At 35.1% G+C, this 20,198-nt stretch overlaps 1 protein-coding gene across 1 annotated transcript in view; it reads right to left on the bottom strand.

Annotated features, from left to right (window-relative positions):
* LOC149426436 (facilitated trehalose transporter Tret1-like) overlaps positions 1-19,729 on the bottom strand; it is a 72,667-nt gene extending 52,938 nt beyond the window's left edge. The window contains exon 1 of the mRNA XM_089636937.1: positions 19,272-19,729. Coding sequence (XP_089493063.1) covers positions 19,272-19,279 — 8 coding nt within the window. The 5' untranslated portion in view covers positions 19,280-19,729. The remainder of the gene's footprint in view (positions 1-19,271) is intronic.
* Between the last annotated feature and the right edge of the window lie 469 nt (positions 19,730-20,198).

The raw sequence follows: 20,198 nt of genomic DNA, 5'->3' as shown, positions 1-20,198 counted from the left end.
AATTGCGAGCTAAAAATAGTTGCATTGACCTGGAAAATTCAGTCAGAAACAGCTGTACAAAATTTCATCACCCTAAACCAATAACAGTTTTAGAGTAAAAAAAAAAAAACAAAAATACTTACACAGAACGAAGTATGAGGGGTGTCCGTTCTGAAGACGGACCGGGAACACTCTTGCATCCGTTCCAAGACATTTTAAAAAAGTAGATAGACTTAATAAAGAAAAAAAAAATCTTCACACAAATATCTTCGAATAAATTGTTAAAAAATCACTATATTACAAAGTTATTCGATATGAATTAAATTTATTGCAATATGCAAGTCTGGTGGTAGCCCCGTGCCAGACACAACTGATTTACTTAATTTAAAAGGAGAAGATATTAGCTGTGCAAATATGACTATCTGCCTGGAAACTATCAAGTCTAATGTTACACTATCTATCCGTCTAAGCTCAAACCAAAGGTCAAACAATGTAATCAAGACTAAATAAAATGCGTGTGTTATCTTCAAAACAGACAGATGCACCGACGTGCATCTGCATTTCATGGAGCTGGACAAATAGTTAGTTTACAAATAGTATACAACGAAGAAAAGCTTTAATTTAGTCAATTCCATATTTTTGGACATTAAGTTAAATTTAATGTAGGAAAAAACATCAACACAAGGAAAGGCTCTCGTTTATTTTATAGTAAATTATTTGGATACAAAGTAAATTAACAAAATGAATGCTAATTTAAACCAAAAAAAAAATAAAGCGGATATCTGTCTGAAACAGCAATTATTACTTTCAAACGGTGAGCTCTGGCGTAGTGAAATTTTCGTAATTTTTTGTTTGGAAATTATAGGTCAACGCTGTATAAAAATACAAATACGCTGTTAAAAAACACTCCATACCATTTTCCATACAAGTTTTTAGCTATTTAATAAAGTCCACTTTGCATGGGCTACAAAGAAATGAATGTATTTTGAAGATAATATCTATACATTTGTTTTGCCGAAACGTTAATTATATGAAGTTCATTCTATAGAAAAAATCACAAAGTTAGCTCTAAAAATTATCAAAAACACGTTTGTTCTGTTAGTTAATATGTTATAGGCATGAAAAAAGTCACAGTGTATCTTTAAATGCAACTACAGCATTTGTCGACAGATTTTTGCTCTATTTCAAACAATTCGTGTTTTATTAAATATTTTCACCATTTTCGCTTAAATGTGTCGTTTTTTTATATTAGCGCGCTCCCTCTAACATTCGTATTTAAATATCTCCCTTTTCTAAATTTATTAAAAATCGGTTCAAATTATTCTTATTCCTGTTAAAAATGGAACTGCAGGACTGCAGAACAAATGTATTGATAGATCTCCAAAATAAATTTGTCAGGAAAAGCGCAGCTGCATGAACACGTGTTCCGATACATTCTAAATGGACTAATATTTTATTAGGGAATGGCTTGCAATCATGTTTTTAACAGGATTGTAATAAATCAGCCATACTCATTTTTCTCCGTGCAAGATTGCTGAAGCGTCAGCCGGCCTGTTCCCGCTGACTCCGCACATTCTACACAACAGTGATAGGTAGTTGAAGTATTCCTTAACTTAAAGCTTCAAAAGTCAAAGAAAATAATGTGATAATAAGATTGAGAGATTTTTTGTCCACCAGAATAATTCAATAAAATTCTGGTACTAGAATACATACTCTAGTACAGAGGTTCCCAAACTTTTTTGCCCCGTAGACCACTAGCCAAAATTTTTTTTTTCCGTAGACCCCCTGCTTGCCGAATATTGAATTTTCCTAAAACTATTAACGTCCCATGTGATAATCATTTATTTTTTTAGTAAAAAGATTCCCTTCCCTTTTCCATCCTACAACCGGGTGGCGGCATAGTTCCTCTGTCTTTACACTGTGCAGACAGGTGCGCCCTTGTGAGGTATTACACCAAATGAAAATGGAGCAGGATAAGCAACTGGAATTTCTTTCTGTAGCTAGCCCCACAGAAATGCGCCTTAAGTTCTTTGACAGTGCTTATTCCAGTCAGTTCTTCTTGTCACATGATAACCGATTCTTCAACGTTCCATTTCCATAGTCAAAATGTCCGCAAACTTAGTTTTGAAGCCTACGTCATTATTACCCTGGACGTTTTTCAAAAACAAGCTGGGGAACTAGGAAAATTTGCGGCTTCCAATGTGCAATGTTTTGCTTGAATAATTAATTCTGACGAGAAAAGGAACGTAGATTCTATTTGTATACCTCAATTAACAACTTTAGGAAATATGGAAATACAAATATCAAATAAGTAATTTCTCAGTCTATTATATTTGTGTTAGGTCTATTGTGTCATTTACGGAACTCCTAAATGTTGACTTCAGGTAAATGGAGGTCCGCTCGTGTGTACCCCCATTTGAATCTCGTGGACCCCCAAATTTTTTTCTCGCTGACATAGACCCCCAGCATGCCGATATCGACCCCTGGGGGTCTATATAGACCACTTTGGGAACCTCTGCTCTAGTATGTATTAACAACTAAATTAATATTATTAATATTATATTAATAACAACTATTTTACTAGTTTGGACACTGTTATTGAATGAAATATTTATTATTATTAATAAATTACATGTTTGTTGTAAATGTGTCACGAGTCACGAGTTGTTTGGAAGTAAATACCTACTTATCTCAGACATTAAACTTACTTTCTTATCAATGAACGTGAAAACATTTCTTACGAATCCTCGTTATCGTTAGACGTGTCATTATTAGAGCTTGGAAAGTCACATCCATCATAAGCTGTAAAACGTTGAAGGACTTCAATTGTTCATTCTGATATAATAGGATTGAAGCTTCGGACGACGCCGCGTAATATAAAAATAATTTTATTACTAGGTAGGTACGCATTAGTATAGTCTCATCATAACTAATAACGAACGCGATTTATTGCTGAAATGAGAAATTTATTCTACTAAAACGATTAGAAGGGTAAATTAATTCTGTTGTATCTAAGTGAAAAAAGTATGCAATGCTCCAAAAAAAACGGAAAATGTACCCACACAATAATAATAATAAGCCTTAGATACAGCACATAATATTAAAAAAAAATGGTGGTTCTGTGAACTGTAGACCACGCCGCAATTTTTTTTTATAAGTATCTCTTAATAAAATCTAAACCAATATTTCCTTTGAAATCATAACTTTTTTTAGTGGGTACTTAAATATCTACCTACATGATTATAAACCATATATTTCATGTTAATTTTTAATTAAAAAATAAGAAATGATGCATTTTGTCCAAAGAAATGTCACTAATTCAATCACAATATTTTAATCTTTCTTTTTTCAGGCAGGTAATTATCATAATATTGAAGCTAATAAGAAAGTTAAAACAAACATGACGATTTCACATTTGAAAAAAAAAAGTTTACTGAACTATTAAAATGGCCACCATCTTGAAAGGAAAACGGAACGTACAAATTTACAACGAAATCCAAAACGGTTGAGTTAAAAAAGGATTTCATTAAGCTCACTCAATAATAAAGATTTTTCAATCTTAGCAAACCACCAACATTAGCAAAAAGAACAATGCGAAAACAGATTATGATTTCGATTATTTTTTACATAACAAAATAACATGTATATGACTGTAATATATGACTGTACTTATATGTAGATTAATAAATTATATATTACCTGAAAGGAATAACGTTAGTTAAGAGGCCTTGGGTACATTCATAAAATGTATTTTTTTTTATAGTGATTCCTCACAAGAGTCCCAACTGCTCCCGTCTGGAGCCAGTGAGACTATGGCATCCCCAATTGAGGGATGTTGTGAGGCTGAAGGTAAGTGGGGAAGGGAAAGAGGAAGGTGGGGAAGTACCTGGCTATTCAGATCTAGTCACTAAACACGGCTAAAGCCATTTGGAGCAACGTTTCAATTCTGAATGGTGGTCTTACACCAGGGCGATACTGGTAGTATCTTCCACTCTGGAACGTGCCGCAAATATACTTTATATTATTTAATTAATTAATTGTGAAATAACACAAATTAATCAAATAAAATTTATTTGCGCACGCCGGGTTCGAACCCGCGACCTTCGGAATGGCAGTCCAATGCGTTACCACTGGACTATGCCGGCCGTCGAATGCGATGACATTAAATAATTTAATAGGAAATATATTCAAAACGAATATATAAAGTATATATATTAAATACTTTATTATTCTCAATGATATACAATCAATTTTAAAACTTCTCAATCCTAATAAATAATAATGACTTTGGGCCACGTATTTGGAAGCAAAAAAGTGGGTGTGTCAAGCCTACGCAAGACAGAAGTGAAACTTCTTTTGTTAAACCGTATGAACCACAATCAATTACGTATTTCACTCGTATTACACTCACGACGCAGTATACTAACCAAGCAGCTGATGCTTGGCGTGGCGCAGTTCGCTGGTGTCTGAGAGAGAGGAAAGAAGAGAAGAGAGAGAACGTTCGTGAGCGGCTCCCCCACCTCAACAAGCGCATATAGTGAGAGAGGGACAGTGAACGGTGAGCGGTGGTGGGGGTACCCGCATTTTCGTGTCGATCCTGACTCGGTTTTACTCCGTCCATCGAAAATCCATTACGCGCCTAAAGAAGTTTCACTTCAAAAATATATAACTCGCATGCGTATATTTCAGTAAAAGACAACAAAACGTAGGTTCCCCTAATAGTCCAGTCAAGTTAAACATGAAAAGGGGGTTGTGCTTGCAAAAGGTCCAGTCATTCTGAATTTTTTATATGTTGTTAGGACCTAAACCAGTATTAAAAAAAAATTTTTGCAACTTCGAAAGTGCTGTGCGAGCGGCGGTGGACCTAAAAAACCAGGAAATTTTCGGATTTTTTTCAGTTTTTGCTCAATATCTCAGTAAAGGAAGGGTCTGACCGGTGTAGTCGACAGACATACTTTTAAAGAAGACTAAATTTTCTATAATTTGAAACCAAAGCAAGCTATATAAAGCTATTGGTTTTCAAGATACAGTTCTTCAAAAATAGGCAATTTTTTCCAAAAAGTGAAATTTTTTCGAAATGGTCACTTATTTTGTAAAATAATTTCTAAAATACGCATCTCACGTCAAATATTGTATGAAATAAAGTTGTTGTAAATTTAATAAGCTTTTATTTGATACTAGATTGATATCTGTACACTAAACGGTTCTCTCAAAATTGGCAGATAACCAAAAACAGTCATAAGTGGGTTTTGGGTGAAATGCAAATAAACTGTTCTCGCGTCTTTTTATAGTTTTATTGTGCTGTGAAGTAAATCCATTAATCATCGTGGGTTTATCCTAGGGTTATAATATAATTACGACTATTTCAAATTTCAAGTACCCATTAGTACCTATACCCATGGGTACCCATATGAATGGGCACGCATATTCACGAGCTGTTCGAGCCCACATTTGGGCAAACCTCACACTGGCCAGCATTGTTTTTTATGAGGTTGACATAACTCCTGAGGAGCGAGACGAGACTGAAAAATTGCTGCGAGACACTGAAAGGTCTCTCACTATATCAGCAGAAGAAATTGATACCTACCAAATACTAAGGGCAAAATTTAAAAGTGCCTTGGAGAAAATTGAAGCGAATGGTCCAACATCACAGTTGTCAGTCCAATACTTTCGTATGACCACTTTGATAAAACTATTCATCCAGGCAGAGCGTGCTGGTGATTGGAACCTTCATTTTTACACTGTCCACAAGATGCTACATTTTTTCCACACAGCTGGACATTTTTTGTATGCTAAGAGCGCGGACCTCTATCTTCAGGATATGATGGCTCTATAAGATCGGATGGATAAAAGTGAATACGACATGTTCACAAAAGGATCCTTCACCATTTGCCGGTCTGACAAGTTTTGGTCTGTGTTGTGGTCAGACCTAACAATTGAGCAGAAGCTGATGCGATCCATGAAAACCTACGGTGGGTTGACCCAAGGAAGAGGAATCTCCGAAAGTGTTCTGGCACAGGAATGGTGTTTATGTTGAACATTTGTGAAGAACTGGAAAGTTTTTGCAGCTTATCATGTCATACTGGAGAGCAGCATGTAGACATGAGACCTAACGTCTATCTTCAGAAGAGACAAACGTCTATCTTCAGAAGAGCACGAAGGGTGAAGCTGGTTGCTGTCACTACTCTACGACCTCCTACAACAACCAGGACTCCCGACAATTACCAGGAACGGTACTATTTACCCACGCGTTTGCCGGGTGCGATACCACCTCAGCACCGTTTGGCCAAGGAAAGACCGAAATCAGCACACTTCTGAGCAAGAGTGAACCACTTGCTGAGCAAGTGGAGGTCTTCCTTCGGCCAGACTCTACCCCACAAGCCGTGAGTGAAGCAGGCATCAAGTGCTTCGTGGCTCTATATGGGGGTGACATCGCGAGGGATACTTTGGATTTCCTGAGGTATAAGACGTTTGTCACTTCAACAAACATAAACCTTGCCCGTTTGCCACCGACGGAAGATGCTGCAGGCCACCATGCAGCAAGGTGCTAGCTACCTCCAATTGCAGAGGTGGCGGGGAGTCAACTTGAATCCCACTGAATGGGGGTGGAAGCTGTCTTCTCAAGGACTCACCCCCATCCCCACGACGATGGATCCCGCACCTCCTGCCCTTTTGCAAAAAATTTCGTGTAAATGCAATAAAGGATGCTCTGGGAGCTGCTCGTGTAGAAAGGCTGGGCTCCACTGCTCAGTCCTCTGTCAGTCATGCGGTGGCAAATTTTGCATTAACGTGACGGATGTGGAGCTGAAATGCTCGGACGATGAATATGACCCGACTACAGACTGGGCGCCTCTCCCAGCTAAGATAAAAAGAAAAACATGATTTGGCAACCAAGACACAATACCTACATGATTTATATTAGTTTTATTTTTTTGTGTACATGTAATTTGTCCTTATAGTAGATACCATGATGTTTGTACAAGCATTTTGGTATGTAGGTATATAAAACAATGTTTGGAGATGACGTAATTCCCGATAGATGTAATATCTTTTCTTTTTTTCATCAAAAATCTGTTAACTGTTTGATAAATAAAACCATAAAAGGACGTGAGAACAGTTTATTTGCATTTCACCCAAAATCCACTTATGACTGTTTTTGGTTATCTGCCATTTTTGATAGAACCGTTTAGTCTACATTCATATGGGTACCCATGGGTAAAGGTACTAATGGGTACTTGAAATTTGAAATAGTTGTAATTATATTATAACCCTAGGATAAACCCACGATGATTAATGGATTTACTTCACAGCACAATAAAACCATAAAAATACGCGAGAACAGTTTATTTGCATTTCACCCAAAACCCACTTATGACTGTTTTTGGTTATCTGCCAATTTTGAGAGAACCGTTTAGTGTACAGATATCAATCTAGTATCAAATAAAAGCTTATTAAATTTACAACAACTTTATTTCATACAATATTTGACGTGAGATGCGTATTTTAGAAATTATTTTACAAAATAAGTGACCATTTCGAAAAAATTTCACTTTTTGGAAAAAATTGCCTATTTTTGAAGAACTGTATCTTGAAAACCAATAGCTTTATATAGCTTTGGTTTCAAATTATAGAAAATTTAGTCTTCTTTAAAAGTATGTTTGCCGACTACACCGGTCAGACCCTTCCTTTACTGAGATATTGAGCAAAAACTGAAAAAAATCCGAAAATTTCCTGGTTTTTTAGGTCCACCGCCGCTCGCACAGCACTTTCGAAGTTGCAAAATTTTTTTTTTAATACTGGTTTAGGTCCTAACAACATATAAAAAATTCAGAATGACTGGACCTTTTGCAAGCACGGATGTACATCTTGACTGGACTATAAGACTTATGAGATATTCCAATCACATTCAATACATTTTTGGAAATTTTGAAGCAGATTGAAGATTTGGAGCAGATCTGAATAGTACTTCCCAAACTTTTATCATCTCTTTCCCTTCCCCACTCCCTTCATCCTCAATACATAACACGGGGGTGCCATAGACCCACTGGCTCCGGGCAATTGGGACTCTTGTGCAGTCTTGACATAAGATATAACTTTAATTTTTTGGGGATCTGGTGAGGAGGCACGAAATGAAAGACGTGTCGTGAAGGTAACAGTGTTTTATTGGTGAGTCAGTTTGCCGTGATGTGAGTTGACATGGGACTGATGTTGTATTCTCCGGATGCTGGCTGTGATGGCTGGTCAAGCCCGGGTCAGTAAGTCGACGCCGGGCGCTGGTGACTAGACTCGTTGACTGTCAGGCACTGGCGATCTTGGCAATCAGTACTCTAGTGCTGACGGGAAGGCCGAAGGTGCGGTAGACCTTGTAAGCGGTTGAGCGGGAGCTGCGTAGATCAGTGAGGATGCTGCATGTCCTCGTGGTGGTCATGGTGCGTGGATGAAGCGCTGGTCAGAGTCGCTGGAACCAGGGCGCTGTAATCCGTTGTAGCGCTGGCCAGGGACGGTGGTCAAGGCGCTAGGATGATGTCCCGATGGAGTCCATGATGAATACGGGCGAAGCCGGGAATATTGTCCTTCGCGCAAATAAGGTGCGAGGATTATCACTCGTTGATCCTTGTAAACTGACATCGGATTGATGACTGACTGACTGACGAGTTGATATCTAATGGATTTTTTTATTTATTTTTTCCGAGGTGCAAAGTCTCTTGTTAGGAGCTTTTTTTCTCGTTGTCTGAAGTGCGCAGGTACCTGGAGGGGGTGATTTTGTGCCCTATGTGCGGGCTGCCTTTACGCGACTGAGTGATGTGAGATTGTTTTTTTTATTTTAATTTTAAGGCGGGGGTACTATTTTTTTTGTACAATACTAGTTGTTTTGTATTTTGGTATGTATGATTTATTTATTTATTTTTAAAAATATATTGTTTTAAGCCCGCACATTAGGGGGGGAGTAGAATGGAGATGGGGTATGGGTATTTGGAGAGGGTGTCGCTTGGGTTGGGTTTACCCAGGCTAGAGATGCTGGGGTTGGGGTTTGATGCTAGGTTGCTCAAGAAAGTTTTGGCCAGATCGACTATGTGTTTCCTAAGTGGGGGGATTTTTGTGCCTGAATTTATTATCGAGTTTCTGACAAACCATGGACTTTTGGTGTATCGTCTGAGCGTTGCATTTTGGAATTGTTCCAGACGTTTGGTGTTCCCCGTGGCCCAGATGGGGGAGGCGTAGGTGATGATAGGTCTGATTTTAGCGCGGTAGATGGTGAGTTTATTGTAAAGAGAGGTTTTTGAGTTTGCATGAAGGAGGGGGTAGAGGGCACTAGAGGTTTTCCTGGCCTTGTTAAGCGTTTCTGAAATGTGGGCGGTCCAGGAAAGTTTTTTGTCAAGGGTCACTCCAAGATATTTGGCGGTGTTGTGCCATGGTATGACTTGGCCGTGAAGAGTTACAGCCCTCCAAGGGGTGCACCGGTTCTTTCTATGGGAGAAGAAAACCGCTACACTTTTGGAGGGGTTCACATCGATGCGCCACTTGTCATACCAGTCTTGGAGTTTGTTGATGTCTTGTTGGAGTCGGTAAGTTATCATCCTGAGAGAGCTGTATTGCGCCAGAAGGGCCGTGTCGTCGGCATAAATGGCTTTTTTGGAGTGGGGGTTGAATTTTCTGGAATGACGAGTTCCTTCACGCTGCCGCTTTTATAAGGTGAAGAAGCTTCTCGAACATTTTGGTTGCTATGTATATATTGCCAAACTAAAATTAAAAGAACATCCAAGAAGCTTGTTTGGAAAAAGCCGAAACTTCTAGAATGCCGTTCGAATCAAGTAGTGGCGTACCACTACAATTTTAAGGGACAAATTTGTATTTATTTTTAGAACATATGTACAAAGTATAACACACTATTTAAATGGCTTGTACTTTTAATATGTTATGTTTATTGAAGTCACCAACTTATTTAAAATAAGTCAATTACATATATATATATATATATATAACATCCGATTATTACCTATACTACATAGATTAAATATTATTATTGTTGATTAGTATAACTGCGGTATGAAAACGAAAAGATCTCAATGAGAAGTGATCAATGGAATAAAAGTGTGATTATATGAAGTAAATTACTACGTATTTATTCATAATTTAACAGTTTAACATTTTTCACACGATGGCAGGTGGCATATAACTCCAACAAATTCAGATTTGATTTAGAAATAAAGAACCAATTTATTTCATTTAAAATACCATTTCTACCCAACAAAAACATTTACTCATCCAATAGATTATTTATCTTTTTCGTTTTCATGCAGATTTATGAGAATGAAGAGGACGATCGTCGATGACGTGCATACGTCTTCTCTCTGGGACTAATATATAGAACACGACAGTTCACGAAATCCATAAATATATGAAAAAAAACATATAAGGCTCTAATAACGGGGGTTCGCTCGACGCTCACATTTTAATTATTTCCGATGAACGTATTACTAAAATCGAAAATGTTTCTGGAAGGATCCCTACGGACATAAGTTATTTATATTTAAGATTAATAAAAATAGGACCTTACCACTAAAATATTTAATAATAATAATAATAAAATAACTTTGTTTTTAAAACCACTTTATTGTATATATTTTTTATATATAAAACCGACCTGTGTCGGTTTACCCTGAACCTTAATCAGTGTTTTATATAAAAACATATTAAATCTATAATAGAGATACAGTAGAGAGTAATAGAGTTATAGAAGAGGGTGAGAGAACATCAATTTTGGCGTTGAGGGGAGGGGGTGAGGGGGATGTGGGTTAAAGTAGGTGGAGGGGAGGGGAATATGTTTAAAATGAGGCTATTTGACAAGTCTAATTGCTTATTTAGTAAATTGGTTTTATTTATTTTTAGCGATTGTTTTATTTGCAGAGCTTCTAGATTGTTCAAACGTAAGCCTATCCAATTTCTGTGTAGCGAGGATTTATTAAAATAGTGATTTTTATTTATTGGGTGTGTTGCAATTTCTGAAAAACCTACAACCCTCATTCCATTTTCCTTCTCAGAACATTCTTTCCGGGGTTAATGTAATAAAAATGTACTCGAATTTATTTATTTATTAACGGACATCGTCCAAATTACAAAATAATAACACGAATACAGTAAAACGAAAAATACAGGAGTAGACAAAGGTACATGAAAGCAAAGACATAAGGCAGATATAAGAAAATAAAGTGACAAGTCGAATCAAGTCAAGACTACGCCGTGGGTCAGGACCACGGGACACTTATAATATTCCGTCACTTGTTTAGCGACCGGCAAAAACCATTCAGACTTATCCCAAAAAAGTTAAGGTTTTAACTTGAGTTGACCAGTCTACACATTCTGGACAATGGTAAATAATATCCAAAATTTGTCGAATGATGGTTGAGGAAGAGCAGTTCATTATTTCTGAGTCTGTGCGAGGGAATATTGAAGGGAATGAGTTGCAGTAGAGTAGGTGAATCAATAATACCATTTAAAAGCGAATGGTAATTAAACATACTAATTGCGGTTGTTCTGTTTTGTAAAGTAATGTGAAATATTCCTGCGTAATGCGTAATATTTTTCAAGTTCAATAAACTTTTAATTTTCAAAATAGGAACTCTTAATCTTACAGATATCAGACAAACAATAAAGTAGGTACCAAAATTATTGAATGAAATTATTTTGTTCGAAATGCGTTTTTAATTTGTTCGAATATTTGATAGAAGCTTACATGAATTAATATATCTAGTGAAAATACGTAACTACAAGTGCGTGGCTTCAATGAACTGCGTCTAGCGGATATACTTTCAAGCGGTGCTATATTTTCATTCGATTAGTACGAATAGTGACATTTTTTCCCAGAGAAGCAATATTTTTATAAAACTCTATCATTTAATAAATTATCAGAATCGCAGAGTCAATGAAATAGAGATAACTTATAAACGGACAAAATCCTTGTGGCCAGTGAATTTATCACTGTACGTTTCCGCGGCCCGCTGAGGTCAACATGTCAGCCTTAAATGGCTCACATCGTGTCAAGTTTAACAATCTCAAACTTATTGCATACAGTTTTAGGGCTGTAATTTTATTTCAATCTTGATATTAATTTTATCCGAGGCGTTGTTCGCAAAAAACAGGTAATTGATAAAATCGTAGGTTAACCTAAAATTAATACGAGAAAAATTCGAGGACAGTTATAATAAGTTCAAATCATTTGATTTAGATATCTTTTTTTCAGGTTCTCATCAAGTTCAAGAATCTCATAGACATTCAAATTAACGGACTTGCCTAACATGAAATCTGGGTGTCATTTCGAAGAGCTACTCGTAGAGCCAACCACGTGCCCGTATTTTTCCTTCAAATAGGGTTCGAGAATGCTTTGAATAAACTACGACAACAGCCTTACTTTGACCACCGAAGAGCGTACATTGAAATAACCAGATCTTGCGCAGGAAAGTAAAGTTTGGCTCGTCTATTAATCTGAATGTCAATTTTATTGCAAAAAATCGAATGCATTTCTGGATATAATATTAATCTAATGCTATTATTTTTCTGAGGCGTTGCATCGTTGAGATGAGTGGTAAAATCATAGGTTACGTAAGTACTAGTAAATGCAAAAATATATTTCAAGTGCAGAAAAGTATTGTCATATTTAAGTTATTTTTCATGAAGGTTGTAATTGATCCGTAAATTTAGTAAATGAGGTCAACCACAAAATTTTTAAATAATAATAAAATTAAAATAATTTTTTTATAGTTCCTACTTGTTAGGGACATGTTAAATCTGTAAGTTAGTACACAAAATAGAGTTTACTACCAAGGTAAGTCTTTAATCACCTCCAAATAACTTACTATCATATTAACTTACTCATAGTAATAATCCATAACTACGTAAATATTGACATATTTAAAAATAAGTTTTAATAAAGTGTAATGTATCACAAATAATAATCGAAGAAAGAATGAAAATTGTGTTTAAAGAATTAATCAATAAGTTTAAAGAATTTGTCAAATACCTATCACGTAAACCACAATAAAGATGATTTCATAAATACTTGTATCGGCAAAGCGGCCTTATTTCAGTAAGGGTAGTTTTCATAATAAAACTAAAAAAGAGAGGTAGTACCTACGTCATTTACTTATTTTTTCCGGGCTTTGCCTGAAACGTGTACCTAAATTATATATACATATACATATTTTTATGCGACCCATCACAAGAGAGTCCCTGTCTGTAGAAGACAGTGTCTGTCTGTCAAAGATAAGTGAATTATATCACCATCCGGTAGGATAGCGTTGGGTGGAGGGTTAAGGTAGGGACCAGCGGGTCTTGAGAAGGAAAAACAGATGCCGGTAGCTCTTTCCACATACACAAAACGAGTCGAAGAAACGACCCGTTCTCATGAAGCCAACACCAACCGTTAACGGGTGTTCCACTCGTGTCCATCCAGTTTCGCGTACGTGCACCGTTGCACAGGGGATCAATGCTGCTAGTTACTTATAGTACCTACATTGTGTCTGTGGATTAGGATCAGACAGACTCTTTGCACAGAATCAAGTAGGTTTATTAAGAATTTCGGGGCTCCAGCCAAGAGGTGGCTCCCAAATTCTTAAGATTTGTAAAGGTTGGCAGCTGGTCACTATTGAGCAGTATGTAAGCCCTATACAAGACGCCCAGTACTTCAGAAGGAAATCAGATTTATTGTATATGATAATTTAAATACTCGCAAAAATAACATCAATTCTTGTAAGCTTTTCTCTTGTTATTTTCTCCTCACAGAAAGGTAAAAGTAGAAACGATATTGCTTTCCTATAAGATAAATTACCTGCCTGCAACTAATTTATATTTCATGTGTACCAGCGAAAAACACACAGTGCAAGTTCGTAACCTTGTCTTTATCCACAATCAATAACACCCTATTTCAATTCAATGTAGTTTCTTCAGGAATAATTCCGTAACCTGTTGAATTAATAAACTCACGCTACACTTTATGCTTACCAAAAATAGTTTACCTCGATAGAAAATTAGACAATTTCATTAAGGTTAAACGTAACGTACGTCATAATCAACGCGTTCATAAGTGTATAATCTGCATATTTATACTGGGTATGTGGGGGCGCAAACAAATAATTCGTCTTAATATTTTAAAGAATAACTTGAGAAAAGACTATTTTCATAAAATAATTAAATTAACGTGAAACGTAGATTATAAAAAGGCTACGAAGTAACGAAACATATTGTGTTTTATTTTGACAATTAGATCGCTTAAAAATATATACAAATTTGACAAAATCGAGTATTTTTTATGTCTTTTTATAAGCCCAGAAAAAAATAAAGTATCAGGCCTGTAAAATATGCTTCAAAGTTCAAAACCTTCTGCTTACGAACCTCTTCGGTTATGATTTTAATGTATCATATAGAAAATTAAGTTTCTTTAGAAAATAATCATAAAAAAATTGTATATTTGTTCCTAAACTTCGCCAAATCAAATTTAACACATCTTTTGGCGATGTTTTGTTCTTGCATAGATCAAAACAGACGACTGGAAATTTAAATTTTATCGCCATCTACTTAAGGAGTGTTATTGTTAGCGGCCCGATTCCAAATCTTACACGACGTGGTGCATCACATTAAAAAATCCTTTTTGGATTCTTTTATTTTTTGTATTATATTACCTACTATTTTACCAGATAGGATTACAAGTACTCAAATAGTCGAAACATATTTTGCGCTTCTCAAACTTACTTTGATGTGTACAAAGCTGCACAATTCTTTGAATTAATTTGTGAATGGGTCTTTAAATCCAGATATCGTGGTTCATTTTTATGTTCTCTATGATTAGCTTCGACATCGACAATATACTATATGTACTGTTTTATCTCCCGACCTGTAGGACTAACTTTCAAACGGTCAGGCCGGTGGGGAAGCCTTTAAAAATGTTAATACTTTAAGCAATAATTTAAAAATTATGCATTCAAACAGTACAATATTATGTACCACGTATTAATTCCGTGAATAAAACAGACGCTCGGTTAGCGTAAGATCGCGACTTTCAAATACCGGTCGAGACAATAACCTTTTTATATGATAGGTGTTTCTCTAATGCAAATATGTACGCAAAAAACAATTTACATACAAAAATCGCGGATTTAAACGCGTATTAAATATTTTATAGGGATCCAATAAAAATATAATAAATTTATTTTCCCAAAAAGTAATGATAACGTTTAACACTTTATTTTTTTAATTGCTAGATTTAGCGTTGTTAAATTATTTAAAATACAAAGATTTCACTATTATGGATGTAACCACGTAAGCATTAGAGTTGTCGCAAGGGTTGCTAAGTTATTATTATTTGGGTTCTTTTCCGACCTCATAATTTTCTTACATCATTCGCCCAAATAACATTTATCCGTAATAATTCACTGTTTAACGTGAAAACGCTATTTACTCCGGACAGCCCCACACGGGCAAAGGAAACCGGTTACCAAGTCGGCTTGTTAAGGGAGAATGTTTTCAGGCCAAACAAACGCCAATTATCTTAACGTAGATGAACGCACATACTGACACGTACAAGTTACATGAAATTAGAATGATAGCCTAGCGATGACTCCACAAAAAGTATCGTCCAAAAAATAAGAAAATTTAATTTGTGTTTTGGGGGCATCGGAGTGTCAGATGTGCCTGAAGTAAGGCCAGTTTTCGCTTACTTTGGGCTTAATTGATAAAACCTTCTCAAATCCACATTTTCTTTTTTGCATACAAAACAATTCCTTTGGTTTCTCTTGGGCCTAGTTGTCGAAAGGTGTTATGCGAATTGGTGAAATCAGTTTTCTTTTAAGTCAATTTAAATTATATGCCTGTTATCTATCTGTTCAGTATCTACGGATCTACGAATCAGAACCAGTAGCGACTCGTGACTTTTGGGTGTATTATATTGTGTATTGGAATGCTAATATTTAAAATAATGTTGTGGTAAAAATCGATTTTTTGTATGGATATTTTTAATAAATTTCTATTTGACAGTGCGCTGTGGGACCGGTTTCCGGAAAATCTTTGTACAAAAAAACAGAATTTTCGAAAAAAAAAATGTTTTGGACCAAACAACATAAATAAAGTGGAATTTTTCAAACTTAGTACTACACACAAAAGTCACGAGCCGCCACAAAGTTCAATTTGTCTAGAAAAATATATCAATTCAAAGTCAACTCTCATTGCCTCAAGGTCAAAATCAAATAATATTTTGGTTTGGTAGGTAACTAATGTTTTATATACCGGTAATCTAAGCGCAAGAAGACGGTCAGTAAAATTGTCAATGATATTAATCGATGCGACCAATAATTGATCGTTTACAGAGACAATTGCCATTAATTTGAGACTTCTCACTAACAATGATGAGAATTTTGATTGAAGCTTTATTGACTGTCTTCTTTGGGGCGCGCTTTACGATGTGGGGGACGTTTAATCATACAAAACTGTATTAAAAATTATAGACAGCGTATTACATTACTTTTACAAGAATGTATAATATTTTTGTCTTGCATGTGGGACATAAGTTAAATTACGTGTACTTGTTGCTGACGTACGCATTCGCATGTATCATCCTGCGATTTTATCACTGGCACTATAAGAACACTAAAAAAAAAATTGATAAGATCATTTATCACCTCTCATCGGCAGTGGCGTCTCGTGACTTTTGGATGAGCTTTGAGTTTTAATATTTAAAAAATGGTATTATTAATTTCGTTGTAGCCAAAAAATTTTTTTTTCGAAAATTCGGTTTTTTGTATGAAGTTTTTCAGGAAATCGGTGCAGTGCACTGCCAAACTGAATTTTCCTGGAAATTTTCATACAAAAAACCGAGTTTTAGACTAAAAATTAAAAATCTTTCCCTATGTCATCATAAATAATAACGAATTTTTTGAACTTAGCACTCTTTTTTCTTTGCAATATTCTATGGACGTATATTTTTCATTATGAGATGAGTATTAATTATATGAGATGCAAAAGCGCAGTGGGAAAACTAAAAACCAGCAATTGTTTTAAAAATAAAGACAGGACATAAGTATTTGTTGAGATTTTTTTTATAAGACAGGACATTAGTATTTGATGAGTTTTTTTTAATGTGCAATATTCATCTTCTACAATTTTCACGTATCGTTTGGAATTCAAGTGAAGTTGTGAAGTAAAAAAAAAAAAATGGGTATTAAATTTATGTTACAAGTTATCATAGAGAATATAACATGGATATCAATACAACGCGCCTTAAATAAAATTCGATTGTAATTCCGCATTTAAATTATTGTTCAATGTAACGAAATCCATGTTAATAAATTACATAAAAAAAATATTATAATAAATTAACTAAAAAACAAAATAATAATTAAAATAGGTTATATAAAATATGTGGATGATGATGGTTTTGAAAAGAAAAAAAAATTACTAGACTTAAAATTATGTTACAAAATTAAATATGATGATAATTAAACAACATACAATGACTCAAAAGCATAAAAATAATATGTTCCCTAATTATCTGCAAAGTAATATTATGTACCATGAAAATGTTCACAATTATCCTACGAGAAGTTGCCGAGATTTTAAGCTTTCAAAAACGAAAACAGGGTATTTTATAAAAGTCACCTTTACTCTTTACTTAGGTCACTAACTTTATAATAAATGCCTTACCAAAAGCCTTAAAGGAACCCAAAAGTCTCGGCACTTTTCGTAGGATATGTACTTAATATATGAAAAAAATTATAAAATGATTATACCCACTTATATATTGTAGTTAATTTTATACCAATTTAACTGTATTTTTATTTAGTATTTTATTTATTGTTCAAAAACATAAAAGAAATGATTATTTGAATTGTCGCTATTAAGTGAAAATGTACTAAGCAATATCCTGAAACTCTTTGCTTAGTGATTGGAAGAATATTACACTTTTTTTAGTATGTTTTATAGTGTCAAATTTATTGCAGGTATGTAAATAACAAACTAAATCCGCAATGCTACATCGAAGTCCTTGACAAAACTATGTTTTTAAACATTTATTTCGCATCTGGGCTTGGTGAGAATAATACCCGAGGAAGAAGAAATAGGAGTACGACTATCTTTATCTATCACGAGTATCTTTCGCGCCAATAGAACAACAATGATATGTGACATTATGCATCGCAGGAAAAATCGAACAGAAAATAGCGATTCAAATTATAGTTAAGTTAAATTTAAGCATAAACAGCGACAAAATTGAAGACATTCAAGGCGCCGTTTGACTCACACCCCATACCGACACGGATCACAGATAATATTCACGAACTATTTTAAGAAAACAATCACCATGAAAGATATGCTTGGAAGAATCATGGTGAGTAAAAAGATGTAAGGTATTCGAAGTGAGCTTTTGGGTGAGCAAAAACAACTCACAGCAGACCTGAGCAGCTTTCGCAGACTCGTTGGTCTTTCTTCCGCTAAAATTAGAACGGAATTGAACTTATTACGCACGTGGTGGCCATAGATCGCGCCGCAGCACAATATTTAAATGAATTGCAAATCTAACGTTTTTCACTCAAGCCGTTGAGATGCTTGCGCGTTATCTGTTAAGCTCGATTTAATCGGGTCAGCATATTTCCTAGAATATTTTATATATAACAACTTTCTATTACAATTTATTTCAAACTCTAAGCATAAATCTTAAGCACAAAATCGTGATAAACTGTTTTAAGAGGTAGGAAAATATAGTTGAAGGCGAGCTCAGGGGTCATGAAATTTGGACCGATTTTTCTGTCGGGAATTTCTAGGACAATGCGACATTTGATCAATGTTACTTTTATCAGGAGCTATGGAACATGTTGTTCAATATTTTCAATTTTTAAGATCTAATCCCTAATAAAGAGAACTCCTGAAAAGGAGTGTTACAATATAAGGCGAAGTCGGGTATCAAAACTATATAAGTATAGGAAGATTAGGAAATATACATTTTTTTATTGTGTAGAGACAAATATACCAGCTCACATAAACTGGGCACGAGCGTATCACGTATTTATTTTTATACTACTTATTTCCAAAAAATTGCAAATTAAATAAATGTATTTTTTCCGCGGTTTATTTAATTATTTAAAACAGATTATCAAATGGATTTGATAATGAATCTGAGAATATATCTATTTGAATAAAATGTTTGAGAAAAAAAATTCATTGGTAACTAAACACAGTGCTAAAAATAGTAAGCATCATAAAATATATGTAATTAAATTTAAAAATAAAAACACATGTAAGTAAGTACTCACCCAGCCATTTTAAATACTGAAGTCCTTATATACACTAGTTTATGGACGTTTTATCACAGATACTAACTAATAAAATAAATAACGTTAACAATCACAGAGCACTAAGTTATGTAAAAAATCACGTAAATAAACTGAGTAAAATAATAAACTAGGCTAGTTCGTACTGATATACTGTTATATTCTTCGTATCGTGCAGTTTCCGCGCCAAATTAGTACTGCCAAAAGAAAACTCGAAAATAAAAACTTCACTTAGCACGAGCTTTGCTAGCTTCGGAAAGGGCAGAGACAACATTGATTTTAGAATTTTGTTCCATTTCAGATACAAAAAATGTTTAAAAAACTGTTCTATTTGACAGTTACAATTGCACCGGTTATCATTCTAATTTCAAATCCCGAGCGTTATCAAGCCGGCTTCACAAGTGACTTATCGCGTTATTACTCCTTAGCCGGCGGCTGTGTTACTGGTTACTGTTGATATCAGTCATGTGCGTTGGGATTTATAATGGCAACCCCCTCCACCGGCCGACCAGAAATGGATTGGATTGCCATTTAATGTATTGTTTACTTGAGTCGCGTGTCGCCGAAGATTCCTTAAGGATGCTGTTTATTGACCGTTCGTGCTAATTAAATGTCCCATTATTCACGCAGATTGACTAAACTGATTGACTAAACGATGTTTTTAGCGTAGAGTCGAGAGTGGAGAACTTACGAAGCTTTTGGAATAGACAATATTATTAACACAACTATCGGTCGCCGATGTAATGTGCAAATCTGCACGTTTTGGTAGAACAGTATTTGTTTTTTTGCACGGTCGAAGTAATGAACGACAACTACGAAAACTTTATGATTATTATTGTTTGTATTTATTACATGTTTCTAACTGTGGTTTTTAATATTAAACATCGTTTTTATTCGTGCTGATTGAAT

The sequence above is a fragment of the Hesperophylax consimilis genome, chromosome 1 (genome assembly GCF_061612785.1).
Source record: "Hesperophylax consimilis isolate HC1 chromosome 1, BYU_Hcon_1.0, whole genome shotgun sequence".
Lineage (NCBI taxonomy): Eukaryota > Metazoa > Arthropoda > Insecta > Trichoptera > Limnephilidae > Hesperophylax > Hesperophylax consimilis.
Note: the sequence above shows the minus strand (reverse complement) of the source record. Positions and strands in the feature narration are given on the sequence as shown.